This window comes from Kogia breviceps, chromosome 4 (genome assembly GCF_026419965.1).
Source record: "Kogia breviceps isolate mKogBre1 chromosome 4, mKogBre1 haplotype 1, whole genome shotgun sequence".
Taxonomy (NCBI): Eukaryota; Metazoa; Chordata; class Mammalia; order Artiodactyla; family Physeteridae; genus Kogia; species Kogia breviceps.
Genome location: NC_081313.1, coordinates 175,594,573 through 175,610,292, shown reverse-complemented (window position 1 = coordinate 175,610,292; position 15,720 = coordinate 175,594,573). Strand labels below are relative to the sequence as shown.

The 15,720-nt window shown below is 53.6% G+C and overlaps 1 protein-coding gene and 1 pseudogene across 1 annotated transcript; both read left to right on the top strand.

The window, feature by feature from the left end:
• The first annotated feature begins 1,708 nt into the window (after nt 1–1,708).
• Nucleotides 1,709–2,832, top strand: LOC131754878 (heterogeneous nuclear ribonucleoprotein A1-like; annotated as a pseudogene).
• A 3,424-nt stretch (nt 2,833–6,256) lies between these two features.
• On the top strand, nt 6,257–15,573 carry ICAM1 (intercellular adhesion molecule 1). The gene is made up of 7 exons (XM_059060944.2): nt 6,257–6,494; nt 8,093–8,353; nt 12,402–12,710; nt 13,082–13,369; nt 13,450–13,704; nt 13,917–14,165; nt 14,249–15,573. Exons 1-7 carry the CDS (start codon nt 6,428–6,430, stop codon nt 14,473–14,475), a joined length of 1,656 nt encoding a protein of 551 aa, XP_058916927.1. The 5' UTR covers nt 6,257–6,427; the 3' UTR covers nt 14,476–15,573.
• The last annotated feature ends 147 nt before the right edge of the window (nt 15,574–15,720 follow it).

Below are 15,720 nucleotides of genomic sequence, written 5' to 3'. Positions count from 1 at the left end.
CTCTACCAAGCCTTCCAGCCTGAAGAAGCCTGACCTGGGGCTCCCATCCAACACCAAGTTCCGAGATTTGAACGTGATGCTGATCGGGGCCTGAGTCGGGGGCGGGATTCTCAGCCAGGGGCAAGGCAGAGTCCATCGCAGAATAGACTTTCAAAGAGTGGAAGGAGAAGCCAAGTTACGTTTTGATCAACATCCAAACGTCATGCATTTTTGCTTTACACCCTGGGGCTCTGATGAGGAACCGTGATGCTAGAATGAACTAACCTGTGGGAACAGAGGAGGAAGACTGTATTTCTGCCTAGGAAGTTTGAGGGGGGGATTCTCAGAACTGAGTCCTATGGAAACAGACAACTTGTAACTCCTGTTATCTGTTCTCCCTGCACACGAATGGTCTTACTGAAATCTCGGGACTTCCCTGGTGAGGCAATGGATAAGACTCTGCCCTCCCAGTGCAGGGGGCTTGGGTTCGATCCGTGGTCGGGGAACTAGATCCCACATGCATGCTGCAACTAAAAGTTCACATGCCATAACTAAGGAGCCCGCGAACCACAACTAAGGAGCCCACCTGATGCAACTAAGAACTGGTGCAACCAAAGTAAGTAAATAATGTTAAAAAAAAAAAAGAAGAAAAATCTTAGACCCACCCTTTGAGGGATGCATTACCATCCCTTTCTACAGCTGAGGCCATCTAGGTACCACCAGGGGAAGTGGCTTGCTCAAGGTCACAGCCGGTGGCAGGTGCACTTTGGCCACATCCCCTCGGTACTTGCTGGTTCGTGCACACCCCCAGTTGCCTTTGCTGCAGGATTGTGCTTGGCTTGTCCACTGGACAGATCAGAAGGACTGGGGAACCACAACGAGACACCACTTCCCACGCATTAGGATGGCAGCCACCATAATAATCAAACAAAATAAATATTGGCAAGGATGTGGAGAAATCGGAAACCTGGAACCTTTGTACATTGCTGGTGGGAATGTATTGATAAAATGGTGCAGCTGCCATGGAAAACAGTCTGACAATTCCTTAAAAAGTTGAACATGGAATTACCGTGGGACTCAACAATTCCACTCCAAGGTATACACCCAAAAGAAATGAAAGCATGTTCATACAACAACTTGTGCCTGAATGCTCATGGCAGCATTATTCATAAGAGCCAAAATGTGGAAACCACCCAAATGTCTATCCATTGATGAATGGATAAACAAACTGATATAGCCTTACAATGGAATATTACTCAGACTATGGCATGAACAGTATGGCAGTTCCTCGGAAAATTAAAAGTAGAACCACCTATAACATTATAAATCAACTATATTTCGATAAAAAATTTTTAAAAATAAAAAATAAAAATAGAACTACCATATGATCCAGGAATTCCACTTCTGGGTTTTTATCTGAAGGAAACAAAGTTGTTCTCTTGAAAAGACATCTGTGAACTCCCTGGCGGTCCAGTGGTTAGGACTTGGCACTTTCACTGCAGGGGCCTGGTTCAATCCCTGGTTGGGGAACTAAGATTCCACAAGCTGTGTGGCAAAAAAAAAAAGATATCTGGACCTTGTGCTCCTAGCCCTGTTACAACCTGGTAGATGAAATCCTCTGGTAACCTTTTGTAAAAGCAGTAGGAAGGGAATTCTGGGCTGGAGAAACAGCATGTGCAGAATTGTTCAGAGAATAAGAGAAGTTCATTCAGTCAACACATATGTATTGACCATCTGCCTATAATGACCAGACATTGGTTCAGATGCTGGGGCTGAGAGGGGCCCTGGCCTTCTGGAGCTCACGTAAATGGAGGTGACACAAGTCAATCAAAAGAATTTCAGGGGCCTTTCTGCTCGTGGACGCCGCCAAGTAAGCATCGTTGACGTTTATCCCCCCTCCTCCACTGCCGTCATGTCTAAGTCAGAGTCACCCAAAGAGCCCGGAAACAGCGGCGGAATCCCTTCATCGGAGGTTTGAGCTTTGAAACAACCGATGAGAGTCTGAGGAGCCATTGTGAGCAGTGGGGGACGCTCACAGACTGTGTGGTAATGAGGGGTCCAAACACCAAACGCTCCAGAGGCTTCGGGTTTGTCACATATGCCACCGTGGAGGAGGTGCGCGCGGCCATGAAGGCAAGGCCACACGAGGTGGATGGGAGAGTTGTGGAACCAAAGAGGGCCGTCTCGAGAGAAGGTTCTCAAAGGCCTGGTGCCCACTTCACTGTGAAAAAGATTTTTGTCGGTGGCATTAAAGAAGACGTTGAAGAACATCAACTAAGAGATGATTTTGAACAGTATGGGAAAACTGAAGTGATTGAAATCATGACTGATGGGGGCAGTGGCAAAAAGAGAGGCTTTGCTTTCGTAACCTTTGATGACCATGACTCCGTAGACAAGACTGTCATTCAGAAATGCCACACGGTGAACGCCCACAACTGTGAAGTAAGGAAAGCCCTATCTCAGCAAGACATGGCTAGTGCCTCATCCAGCCAAAGAGGTCAAAGTGGTTCTGGAAACTTTGGTGGTGGTCGTGGAGGTGGTTTTGGTGGGAATGACAGCTTTGGTCGTGGAGGGGACTTCAGTGGTCGAGGTGGCTTTGGTGGCAGCCGCGGTGGTGGTGGCTGTGGTGGCAGTGGGGACGGCTATAATGGATTCGGTAATGATGGAAGCAATTTTGGAGGTGGTGGAAGCTACAATGATTTTGGCAGTTACAACAATCAACCTTCAAATTTTGGACCCATGAAAGGAGGAGACTTTGGAGGCAGAAGTTCTGGCCCCTGTGGTGGTAGAGGCTAATACTTTGCCAAACCCCGAAACCAAGGTGGCTCTGGTGGTTCCGGCAGCAGCAGTAGCTATGGCGGTGGCAGAAGGTTTCGATTACTGCCAGGAAACAAAGCTTAGCAGGAGAGGAGAGCCAGAGAAGTGACAGGGAAGCTACAGGTTACAACAGATTTGTGAACTCAGCCAAGCACAGTGGTGGCAGGGCCTAGCTGCTACAAAGAAGACATGTTTTAGACAATACTCATATGTATGGCCAAAAAAACTCGAGGACTGTATTTGTGACTAATTGTATAACAGGTTATTTTAGTTTCTGTTCTGTGGAAAGTGTAAAGCATTCCAACAAAGGGTTTTAATGTAAATTTTTTTTGCACCCATGCTGTTGATTGCTAAATGTAATAGTCTGATCATGATGCTGAATAAATGTCTTTTTTTTTTTTTTTTTTTTAAAGAATTTCAGGGGCTTCCCCGGTGGCGCAGTGGTTGAGAGTCCGCCTGCCGATGAAGGGGACACAGGTTCGTGCCCCGGTCCGGGAAGATCCCACGTGCCGCGGAGCGGCTGGGCCCGTGAGCCATGGCCGCTGAGCCTGCGCGTCCGGAGCCTGTGCTCCGCAACGGGAGAGGCCACAACAGTGAGAGGCCCCGCGTACCGCGAAAAAAAAAAAAAAAAGAATTTCAGCAAGTGAATGATGATTCAGTAACGAAACCATTAGAGCGAGTAACAGGGAATGTTTACGGTGTGGCCCGGGATGGAAGGAGTCAGGGAGTCAGGGAGCATCTGGGGAAAGCTTTTAGGAAGAGGCTCAGGCCACAAGAAAGGACTGGCCATATCAGGGATGAGAAGAAGAGCGTTCCAAGTCAAGGGAACTGCAAGGTGGTCACGCCAGACCTCAGAATGAGGGGCGAGCAGACATGATGCCATGGAGTGGGGTTTGGGTACTTCTGCCCTGGGTCCACAGCCTCTGGTCTGCAGTGGGGCCATTCCCTGACCTTCCTGAGACTTCCTGGCACCCTGGAGGAAGCCCTGCCCTTCCTGGTGGCTGCAGCAAAAGGATGGGGAACATCTGCTTCCCTTTCTTTCAAGAAAGCACAAAGGAACATAGACTAGGGGGTGCATGCTTCTTCTGCCAAACTTCCCCCTATAATCACCCCATTCTCATCTCAGGAAATGGCCCTCCACCCTCCTAGGACCTCAGACCAGGACCAAGGAGTTGACCTTGACTCTGCCTGCCCCCACATCTCAGCAAACACAGTTGGAACTGCTGCCAAAATAAACGCCAAATTGGACCGTATCTCCCCAGTGCCATTGCCCACTCCAGGCTCCATCATTGCCCCCTGCACTGGAGCAGTCACCTCCTCTCCAGTCTCCTGGCTTCCTTCTACTCTGTTCTCCCCACCACCTGACTCTAGCTCCTGCTGTCTTAGGAGGGCGCCTGTAAAGGCCTGAGTCAGGGTGTGTCCCTCCTCTGCTCAGAACCCTCCATGGCTCCCACCTCACTGAGAGGAAAAGCCAAAGTCCTCCCCAGGCCATGCTCTACCCCATTCCCTCCCTACCCTCCTCTCCTCCAATTCTCTCCCTCCCTTACTGCATTCCAGCCACACTAGCCTCCTGGCTGTTCCTTAAGGCAGTTCCTACCTCAGGGCCTTGGCACATTCAGTGCTCTCTACTTGGTACATTCCTTCCCTGATATTTTCAGGACTCTCTGCTCTTTGCTCAAATGTCACCTTCTCAGTCTTCCCCAGAATACTCTATTTAAAGGTTTATTAACCTTCACATTTCCTATTCCCTTCCCTGCTTTACTTTCTCTTAGCACTAATCACAAGCTATGTCTCCATATATCTTATTTTTGTTTCTGTCGTCCGGACTAAGACGATCTCTGCAGGATGGTAGGGATTTTGGTCTATTCTGTTCATTGCTGCGTCCCCAGCACCTGGAAAGATGCCTGGCCCACAGCAGGCTCTCAATCAACGCTGCGTAGCAAGTGTTGAGAGACATTAGGAAGAAGCACGATTTTACCGCTGTAAGGGGGACCGGAGCCGCGCGGGGGAGCTCGCCGCACGCGCACTTGGGACAGAGGCCAAAGTAAGCAGTGATCTGAACCTGGTAAAAATCCTCCGGAAAATGACCCCCCCCCCCCCCGAGGAGGATTTTCCCAGACCCTCCCAGGGACATCCCCGGCCCCCTCTCTGCGCCTCTGCCCAGTCCGTTTGGGGCGGGAATTCAACACCCTTCACCCTCCAAGAAGAAAGATCCCCGTGGAAATTCCTTAAGAACAATCGTGGAGGAGCGAGGGACTCTTTTCTGGCTGGCGAGTAATTCGCAGCCCCTTCCCCGGGAGGAAGGGGTCGAGCGACCTTGAAGCCCCCTCCCTCCCCCGTCTGCTGCGCGACCTCCTTGGCCCTTCTGAGGTCTCCCTGGCGACGCGGCGCGCGCTCCACAACAGGAAGCCTTAGGCGGCGGGGTTCCGCGCTCGGAGACTCCAGGATCCCCAGCCTTGATGTGGTGGATGCCGAGTCCTGGGCGGTCACACACGCAGGCGTGGCTTGGGGGGAGGCGGTGGCGTGGGACGGCCTATAGACGCGGCGCGGGACCTCACAATGTCCCCCAAAGACCCTAACGGAACAAGCCTGGGCAAAACACCCGCACAGATTTAGTGCTGGCGCCCGGGGTTCGAGTTAACGGGAGCTGCGAGCAGAGGACAGGGGTTTGAGCGCCCCCTCTCCCCGCCCCATTCCGGGGCCTGGGAGCTGCCTCAGTTTCCCCGCAGAAGGCAAGCATTCGAGCGCCCCCTCTCTCCTCCCCCGTCAAGGTCTGAGGCCTCAGTTTCCCCGCGGAGCCTGGGGACTGTAAGGAGGGGCTCGGCACGTCAGGACCACGCGGCTTCCTTCCTTTTTCTGGAAGCTGTAAAGACGCCCCCGCGCTGGAGGCCGAAAGGGGAAGAGAGGCCGGTGGGGGGCGCGGAGCCCCGGACGTGATGAGCCTTACGTCCTCTCCCCCAGGCTTCACAGGCGCCAGAAAGTGCCTGGGCTTTCTGCGGAAAGCAGAAATTTCTCAGGAAATCTGGGTGTCAGCTGGGCGGGGACATGCCCCTTTGGGGAGGGGCACCCTTGATCGAGAGCGCCCCAGGAGGATTCCTGGGGCCCCACCGAAACGAGAGACCGTCCACTCGGTTAAAGAGGCCTGCTTGCGCTGGGGAGTCAGACTTGAGTTCGAATGCCCTCGCAGCTTGGAGCCTCAGTTTACCCCTCTGTGGAATGGACACAATAACAGTCCCTACCGTCCAGAGTGGTTGGCGGTATCCAATAAAGCACTGTGTAAACGCAGAATCAAGGGTAGCCGAGCGCAGGGACGGGACCCCTAGCGCCAGGAGCAGTCTCCGGGTTGTTTTCTGGCCGCCGCCGCCAGGCAGCCCTCATTACTTCAATTCGGAAATTCCGGTGCGAGACCGGCCAGCAAGAGGGGACAGCCCTGCCCGGCCCCCGGTACCCTCTCAGTCCGGAAGTGCCAGAGCCCTCGTTCCGGAGAGGAAAGCGCGAGGTTTCCGGGAAGGCAGCACCGCCCCCTCGGCACCCCTTGGCTGGCCGCTATAAAAGGACCCACAAGGCTCTCAGCTCCACCGTCCCGCGCCCACGCCTCTGCGCCACGTCGTCCGCCCGGCCTCCGCCTGCGATGGTTCCTGGCGCTGCCCATCCCGCCCTGCTCGCGCTCCTGGCCCTGCTCGGGGCTCTGGTCCCAGGTGAGTCAGGGGTGGGGTGGGTGGGTGACGCTGCCGTCCTGGGAGCGATAGGAGGACCGGCTCCCCACCGACTGGGGACACTGGTACTTAGGGAGCTGTTTGTGGGAAGTTAGGGCTAGAGCCATCGATTGAAAGACAACAGCCATGGGTTCAAATCCAGACCCTACATCATGGCTTGCTATGTGCCTTCGGACTATGGGCTGCCTCTCCCAGAGGAGCTTCAGTTTTTCAGCTGTAAAATGGAGAAGTTAAGAGCGTTCACTCGCAGCGGTTGTGTCCTGGCCCCAGGAGGTGGTCAGACCGTGTAGAGATGTGGCCCCGTGCCAAACTTAGGTAGACTGGGACCAACACCCCCCCCACACACACACACGTTCTGTTCCTCATCCCCTGCCCTTGGGGGAAGTCCAGGACTCTGCTCAGGGGAATTCCAGGGCTGACTTGCCAGGGGAGCAGAGGCTGAAGACTGAGCTGCCCCAGCAGCCTTCATCAACTCCAGCAAGGAGGGAGGGGAGAAGGGGGACAGTTGGTCTCAAATGGTGGTCAGGCAGGAGAGTGAAAAATTCACGAGCAGACCACACCACGGTTACCAGCTCAATGAAGCGTTCTAATCCGGACTCTAATCTGGACTCTTACCACTTTCTAGCTGAGTGACCTCCCTTCAGGTCTCACCATTTCCCTCTGTGAAATGGAAGCGACCCCAGAATCACCTTTGAGAATTCATGGAGCTGCTGTTTCCACACACCTCCATCCCAGATGGAGCAGACCCAAAGCTGAAGGCAGAGATCTCGGGGGGGGGCGTGGCTTTCAGATGGGTGGGCTCAGACCGACTTTGTTTTTTAGCTTTGGAGGCACCACAGTCTGTGGGAGCTAATCCCAACAAGCCCCCTCCTTCTTACCTGCAGCCACTCGCTACCTGCCCTGTGCTAGGAGTTACTTGCATCAGCAGGGGTTGGGGTGACTATATTCACCCATTTTACAGATGGGGAAAGTGGGGTCCTGAGAGGGGAAAACAGTTGTCCAAGTGGGTGAGGAACCAGCCTGACTGGAACCCCTTCATCCCTGGAGGACTGACTCCCTCCACCTGACCTCTTGGGGGTGAAAAGAACACTGACTTCATGCCCCTCTTTTGCCGAAATCCTCCATGGCTGCCAGTTGTCCTCACAATGAAGAACACTTCCTTGGCATGGCTTAACACTGCTTACATGATCTTCCTGACCTCATTTCCCCCCAACTCATCCCTGTGACTCTGCTCCAGCCACCCTGCCTCAGGACCTTTGCACTTGCTGCTCCTTTTGCCTGGAACTCATTTCCCTTTTCTCTAAAGGCCAGCCCCTGCTCATCATCCAGATCTCTGCTCACACATTACCCTGTCACCAAGGCACTGTCTGTTCTATCATCCCATTTCGTGTTTGCCAAAGCTCTTGTCAGCATCAGTTATTAATTATGTTGTTTACTCATGAATTTTTCTGTCTCCCACACTGAAAGCAGAGTTTTGTCTTGTTCAAGGCTGTGTCCCCAGCACCCGGAACAGCCTGGATGCAGTAATGTCGATGAGCCCGATTTGTCATGCCTGACCCCTCCTCATCTTTTGGTTCCAGGGCCTGGAGGTGCCCAAATATCAGTGCAGCCTCCAAAAGCCATCATACCCCGAGGAGGCTCCATAACTGTGAACTGCAGTACCTCCTGTGACGGACACACACTACTGGGCCTAGAGACTCAGCTGGCCAAGAAGGAAGTAGACCATGGAAACAACTGGAAGATTTTTGAACTGAGTGACGTGCAAAAAGACAGCACTCCGATATGCTACTCAAGCTGTCCCGATAGCCAGCAATCAGCTTCGATGAACCTCACCGTATACTGTGAGTGGCTGGGCCCAGGGGCTGGACTAGGCAGACTGGGTTGGGAAGGTGGACAGGGGAGTCCCAGTAGGTTGGAACAGCCTTTGTTACTTGGGGCTGGGGGGGCGGAGCAGGGTCTCCCTGAAGGGCAAGGGGGCCCATCTTCGGAAAGTCTCATTGTCATTTAGAACCCTTCCTTGAACTTCCTTGGGGGTGACTTCCGAGTATGGACTCAGTCCTCAAAATGTCGCATGCATGGGTCCTCTGACACAGAAAACCCAGTCCTGGGAATTGGGCCTATAGGTGTCCCCACCCACAAGGGTACTGAGGGAGGGTGCAGTTATTCACTGTGGCTTGATCTGAAAGGGCAAAAGTTTGCAAGGCACTCACATGTAGAGGGCTGGGGAGAGAAACTGTGGTTCAGTCATCCCGTGGAATAGTATGCAACCGTGTAAAAGAATGAGACAGCCGCTCCGAGATGCATTGTCAAGTTCAAAAGTAAGGTATGCCCAGAATGAGTGGCATGCCAACCCCAGTGTTAGGGAGCCATGGGGGCGGGGTTAGGGAGGCTGTGTTTCTGCATTAAAGAGCCCTGAAAGGAAATACAACAAATGACAATATTAGCTGGCTGTGAGGAGAGAAGGTGTAGGGCTCTGGGAGAGTGCAGGGGGTGAGTTTTCTCCATGTGCCTTTTTTTTTTTTGCGGTACGCGGGCCTCTCACTGTTGTGGCCTCTCCTGCCGCGGAGCACAGGCTCCGGAAGCACAGGCTCAGCGGCCATGGCTCACGGGCCCAGCCGCTCCGTGGCATGTGGGATCTTCCCGGACCGAGGCACGAACCCGTGTCCCCTGCATCGGCAGGCGGACTCCCAACCACTGCGCCTCCAGGGAAGCCCCAATGTGCCTGTTTTTTACTTTAGGCATTTTGAAGTGTGACAGTGCGTTAGCATGACTGTAAGCAATAAATAGATAAATGAAATTCAAATGAAAACAAAACAAAGTAAAAAAGGAAGAAAGAAAGAGAACTGGCCAACTGGCCTTGGGAGCAGACAGGCTTGGGTTCTAGTCCCAGCATGGGCCTCACTAACTGGGTGACTCTGATGTGGGGGGGCCGGGAGGGGGTAATACGTGGCTTCCTGGTTGATTTTCACATGAGACCTCCTCGGAAGGGTGTAATGATGCAGTGAGGCCTGGAGGACGTTCTGCCTTCACAGTGCCTGCTTAAAAGAAGTTTTGGGGCAAACATCAACTTTGCTTCTGATTTGGAGGATGTCTGTCTGAGCAGCTGCTGACCAAGTGAGGGAAGTCCCCAAACATTCCCGGTGGCCTCTGAAAACCCCCAGAAAACCTCTTCACAGGACCTTCTGCATCTCACCCTGAGAGTTGAAAGCCCAACCCTCCAGGTTTGAGTCCTGGCCCTGATACATTTCTCCCTCTTTGGGTGCCAGACTTTGCCTTAGTTTTCACCTCTGTGAAATGGAACAAATGGCTGCACACAGTAACAAGGGGTCACCTAGGAGAGACTCTAGCTTGGTCCTGCCCCACTGCCAGTGTAAAGATGAGGGAGCATCTCTGGGTGGCTGAGCTTTCTCTAGAAAGAGTTGTAATTCCTGCAGGAGGTGACCCCTAACTGGGCCTTGAAGGATGCGTAGGAGTTGGTAAAGACAGGCATTCTAGACAGAGGGAAGAGCCTGGGCAAAGATTTGGAGTGGGGAAACATGCTGACCTGGGGTTGGGGAGGCAAGAGGGACTGAATATCAACAGATCGGTGTGGCTGGAGCTGAGTTTGGCAGGACCTTGAATGCCAGGCCGAGGAGTTGAGACTTTCTTCTTAGGGTGACAGGGAGCCGTGGAGGGTATGTGAGCAGGCCAGGGATCCAGAGCAGAGGGCTGACCTTACAGGAAGCCAGAGAGCAGCTGCCCGTGGACCCAGTCCAGGTCGTGCATGTTGAGGACAGTTTCGCCTACAAGAAGGGAGGGGCAGACAAATATTTGAAGGGTGGAGTGACGAGGACTTAGTGAGGGACTAAAGATGGGGAGTCAAGGAGAGGTACAGGCAAAACAGACCTCCCCCCCCCCAAGTCTGGCCTTCAGGGCAAGGATCTGGGTTCCAAGATGTGAGTTCCATTTGGAGGCTGTGGTTTGAGGGGGCTGTCTGCTCTGCAAGTTGGAGTTTGCAGCAGATGGTCAGAGGTTAAGAGTTGGATGTCTGAGGGTTTTCTCAACCTTTTTTTTTTTTTTTTTTTAACAGCTTTCAGCATACACCGCAATGAAGTTTGGAGTATTTATAGTGTTGTACAACCACAATCTAGTTTAAGAAGAACATATCTCTCACCTTAAAAAGTAGCCACACACAAAAAATTTCAGATGTGGAAAACACAATATATTGGCTTCTAGATTTTTTAAAAGGCAAAATTTAAATGAATAAACATTTAATCAAAAGTCAAAAAAAAAGTAACCTCATGCCCATTTACAGTCACTCTCAACTTCTGAAGTGGATTAATAAGAGTCCTAATAATAATAATAACGATAATAATAGTCCTACCTTCATTAGCCCCAGGTTACAGCTTAGAAAACTGAGGTGTTTCTGTAGCCTCGAGGGCTGGGACTGTTCCAATGTGCAAAATCACTCCCCCACAGGCCGTAGCAAAGAACCAGCAAAGCTAGGAATCAACTCCAGGCTCCTGACACTTTAACATCACTGCTTTTTTTTTTTTTTTTCCCCCTTAGGTTGGAAAAGGAAAGGTTGCTTTATTCAGGAGGCTAGCAACCTGAGGAGAAGTTGGACTCATGTCCAAAACTCAGCTCCCGACGTCACTACTGTTTAAGTGACATTTCAGGGCCTCTTGAGAAGGGACTAAAAGTGGGAAGCTTCAAGACCCCTCCCTAGGGAGCCTGGGGTTGGGGGGCGGTGAGTCTCAGGCTAAGCCACAGCTTACCGGGGCTCTGCTGGCAATTTGCACTGGCGATCCAGGCTTGGAATTCTGTCACCTCATGCAGAATGGAGACCCTGGCCTGCGGAAACCAAGCCCGTGTGTGGTGTTTTCAGGGAATATTCAGGGTTTCGTTGTGAGGGTCTGTGGGTTGTTCTTAGATTTTTAACAGTTCAGGGGATCACAAGGTTCATTCAGGAACCCTTAAAAGCAAGCTCCTGAAAGGCCTCGAATCGGTGTGGGTGGCTCAACCTTATTCTTTCTACAAACATAGAGTGCCTAAGGGACTTCCCTGGCGGTCCAATGGTTAAGATTCTGCGGTTCCACTGCCAAGGGCATGGGTTCGATCCCTGGTCGGGGAGCTAAGATCCCGCAAGCCACGGGGCGTGGCCCACCCCCCCAAAAATAGAGTGCTTACTGGGTGTCAAGGATACAACAGGGAACAAAACAGACAAAGATCCCTGCCCTCCTGGGCTGACATTCCATGGCAGGAATAGAGGGAAAGCACATTAACTGAGTAGATGATCTTGTACCTCAGAGGTGAGGGATGCTATGGAGAAAAATGGTAAGGCGAAAAAGAGGAGAATGAAGAACAGGAATCTTTTTACAACAATATCTAGAGACTGGACAGCTTAAATGGACTGTATTTGCCAGGACTCCTGGCAATAGACTTCGAAATTCTTTCCCACTTTTCACTCTCAGATGCTGCAGTGAATAAAAATTTATATTGGGGCTTCCCTGGTGGCGCAGTGGTTGGGAGTCCGCCTGCCGATGCAGGGGACACGGGTTCGTGCCCCGGTCCGGGAAGATCCCACGTGCCGCGGAGCGGCTGGGCCCGTGAGCCATGGCCACTGAGCCTGCGCGTCCGGAGCCTGTGCTCCGCAACGGGAGAGGCCACAGCTGTGAGAGGCCCGCGTACCAAAAAAAAAAAAAAAAAAAAATTTTGCCTCCTTCACAACCACTTGGGGACTTATTACTGGGTTATCCTGAAGCTCTTAACATTCCTCTCTAGCTTAGGTGGTTTTCGGTGTGTTCTGGGAAGAGCGTGGTGAGACTTCCCGAACAGGTGTAGCCAGGGCCCCAACACTCCTGTGGGCGGGCGGCCAGCCAGTTCAAACAACACTCCCCTCATCTCCAGGGTTCCCGGAACGCGTGGAGCTGGCCCCGCTGCCCCGCTGGCAGCCCGTGGACGAGCACCTCATCCTGCGCTGCGTGGTGTCCGGTGGGGCCCCCCGGGACCGCCTCACTGTGGTGCTGCTTCGTGAGGAGGAGGAGCTGGGCCGGCAGCCAGCGGGAAAGGGGGAGCCTGCCGAGGTCACGGTCAGGGTGCTGGCGAGGAGAGATGACCATGGAGCCAATTTCTCTTGCCGCACGGAGCTGGACCTGCGCTCCCAAGGGCTGGGACTGTTCCAGAACAGCTCGGACCCCAGAAAGCTCCGAACCTTTGGTGAGGCACTGGGGAGCCAGCAGAGAGGATGGGATGACAGGGATTTCCTGCTTGGGATGCGGGGTCTCTGGGAAGGAGAGGCCCCTGGCCGTGGGGGCATTGAGAAGGTGGCAACCTTGATTGCAAAGGCTTCTGGGAAGAACATCTTCTTGGCCACTGGGGTGGAGTGTTCTGGGATGCGGTGCCTGGACTGCAGGATCCTATGAGAAGGCTGTGACCCAGGGCAAGTGGTACACGTGTCCTGGGACAAGGGTGACCCAGGCCACAGTTTCCCGGGAAGAGGGTGTTCCAGGTGGGGGAATGAAAATGCCCCAGGAAAGGGCTCCAGGATGTCTGTCTCCTCTCTGTTTATACCCGCTGTCTCTCGCCAGCCCTACCAATGACCAACCCTCACCTTGGTACCCCCTCGGTACTGGAAGTGGGCACACGGTACCCGGTGAACTGCACCCTGGTTGGACTGTTCCCAGTCTTGGAGGCGGACGTCCACCTGGCACTGGGGGACATGAGGCTGAAGTCCACAATCACGTACAATGATGACTCACTCTTTGCCGAAGCCTGGGTCAATGGAAAGGTGGAGGAAGAAGGCATCCAGTACTTGACGTGTGCGGTGAACCTGGGAGGGCAGAGCCGGAGGTCTCGGAAGAACGTGACCATCTATAGTAAGTGGAAACCCAGGTCTGGCTTCTGAAGGGGTGGGGCTAATGCCAGGGGCGGGGCTCACTGTGCGCCCCACCTCCAGGCTTCCCGGCTCCCAACCTGACCCTGAGCCAGCCCGAGGTCTCGGAATGGACTACAGTGAACGTGGAGTGTGAGGCCCAGGCTGGAGCTGTGGTGACACTGAACGGGACCCCAGCCAGGCCTCCGGGCCCGAGGGTCCAATTGCAGCTGAACGCCAGCGCCGAGGACAACGGGCGCAGCTTCTCCTGCTCTGCTGCCCTGGAGGTGGCTGGCCAGGTGGTACACAAGCACCAGACCCGGAAGCTCCGTGTCCTGTGTGAGTGGGGCCGCTAGACAATGATCCCTTACCTCCAAGGCCCAACCCCTAAGACCCCAAGAACTCCTGCCTCCACCAAGGCCCACTCCCACCCCCACCCTGCTGAGCCCCTTCCCCAGATTCCTACCTAAGTCTTCTTACCTAGACCTAGGTGGTGAGTGATGTCCTGGTCCCTGACCCCGTCCCTCCCTCATCTTGCTGTGTTTCTTCAGATGGCCCCCGACTCAATGAGAGGGATTGCCTGGGAAACTGGACATGGCAGGAAGGCTCCCAGCAGACCCTGAGGTGTCAGGCCTGGGGGAACCCAACCCCCAAGCTGAACTGTAGCCGGAAAGAGGATGGGGCTTTGCTACCCATTGGGGACCTGAGGCCCGTCACGCGGGAGGTGGCAGGCACCTACCAGTGTCGAGCCACGAGCACTCACGGTGAAGTTACCCGTGAAGTTGTCATCAATGTGATCTGTAAGTGCTGGAGTTCAGGGCTGGGCAGGGCAGGGGCAGTGAGGTCAGCTCAACCCTCACCGCCCCCTGTGTCCTCCCCACAGACCAGCAGAATACCATGGCCATCATCATTGTGGTGGCATTTTTGTTCGTCGTTGGCACTGTAGGCACAGCCGCTTACATCTACAACTACCAGAGGAAGATCCAGAAATATGAGCTACAGAAGGCCCGGAAGGCCCAGGAAGAGGCTGCCATGAAACTGAACACCACCAGCCACGCCACCCTGAGCCTACCCCCTCAGGACACGACCTCCTCAGCCCCCAAACCGTGACAGGCAGGGCTGCATCAGACAATGGTGGACATATGCCATTCAGCTGTACCCACCTTCCCAGGGTGCCAGAGGACAGGAGAGAGGCCTCAGTCAGGATACAGACAGCATCTGGGGTCATGGCCCCTGCACACTTATAACCCCCAGGCCTCACACCTGATGTGGAGCCACAGGACTGAGACAAAAGAAGGGGCCAAGGCTCAGGGCATGAATGTGAGGGATGTCAAAGTCTGACCTGGCCGGAGTGTGTATGATGGAGAACCTCACCTCCAACTTGGGGACACCCAACTGGGAAACATTGAAACTCACCCCCTACTGCGTGTGCTGAGGCCTTACAGTCCTAAGAGAGAAGTGGCCCCGCACAGACATGTGCAGCACTGAAACACAAATCCCCACACGTGGAGCTGACAGAAGCCAGCTCCAGCATTGCTGTCCACAGACTGTTCCCAACTCTTGATGATGACATATTTATTCATTTGTTCTTTTACTAGCTATTTATTGAGTGCCTTTTATGTGGGCTAGAATGGTAAACAAGAAGAACATGGATTCCCGCCCTCAGGGAGTTCTCAGTCTAATCTCATTCATGGTCGCCAGCTACAGTTGTACTGGCTGTGCACTGCACAAGAGTGCCAGGCAAAAAGATTAAGTGGGGCTAGAATTTCCCACTCCACTGGCCAAGCTGCTCTCTCCCAGAAAGGGATGAGTAATGGTGACAAGGTATAGCTGGTGGCGTGCCCAGAAATGACCCACTGAGCCCTTACACCCCAGCACTGGCACTGACCTCTGATAATACACCTCTCCACCTATACCCATGTCTGCTAGTGCTTACAATGACACTTGGTGGCATGCCTAAACCTGGGTGTTCACTCCTTGATAGCTAAACCATGGAGTCCCATGAAACTGTGCCCAACTCCTGTGTGTCCCTGCCTTGTCCTACCTGTTTCCATCTCAGTGGGACCATGCAAGAACAGAACAGTCTGCAGCTCCAAATTCCTGCAGCGATGAGGGTCCCTCAGGCAGCGGGGAGGAGAGGCCTGGGAGAACCCCCTCCCAACTGCGGAAGCCTCTCCCTTGTGCTAATAAAGCTATTTCATCCTTCCAGCCTTGTGTGAGTTGAGGGGAGGTGTCATGTCCAGCTGGATCCTTTTCTAGCCTGTCCTCCCACTTCCTGCCCCAAGAGAAGGCTGCCAGTTCAAGGCCCAGCCCTCAGGCTCTGATCCAAACCTGGGGTTTATTAGGGCCTTTTGA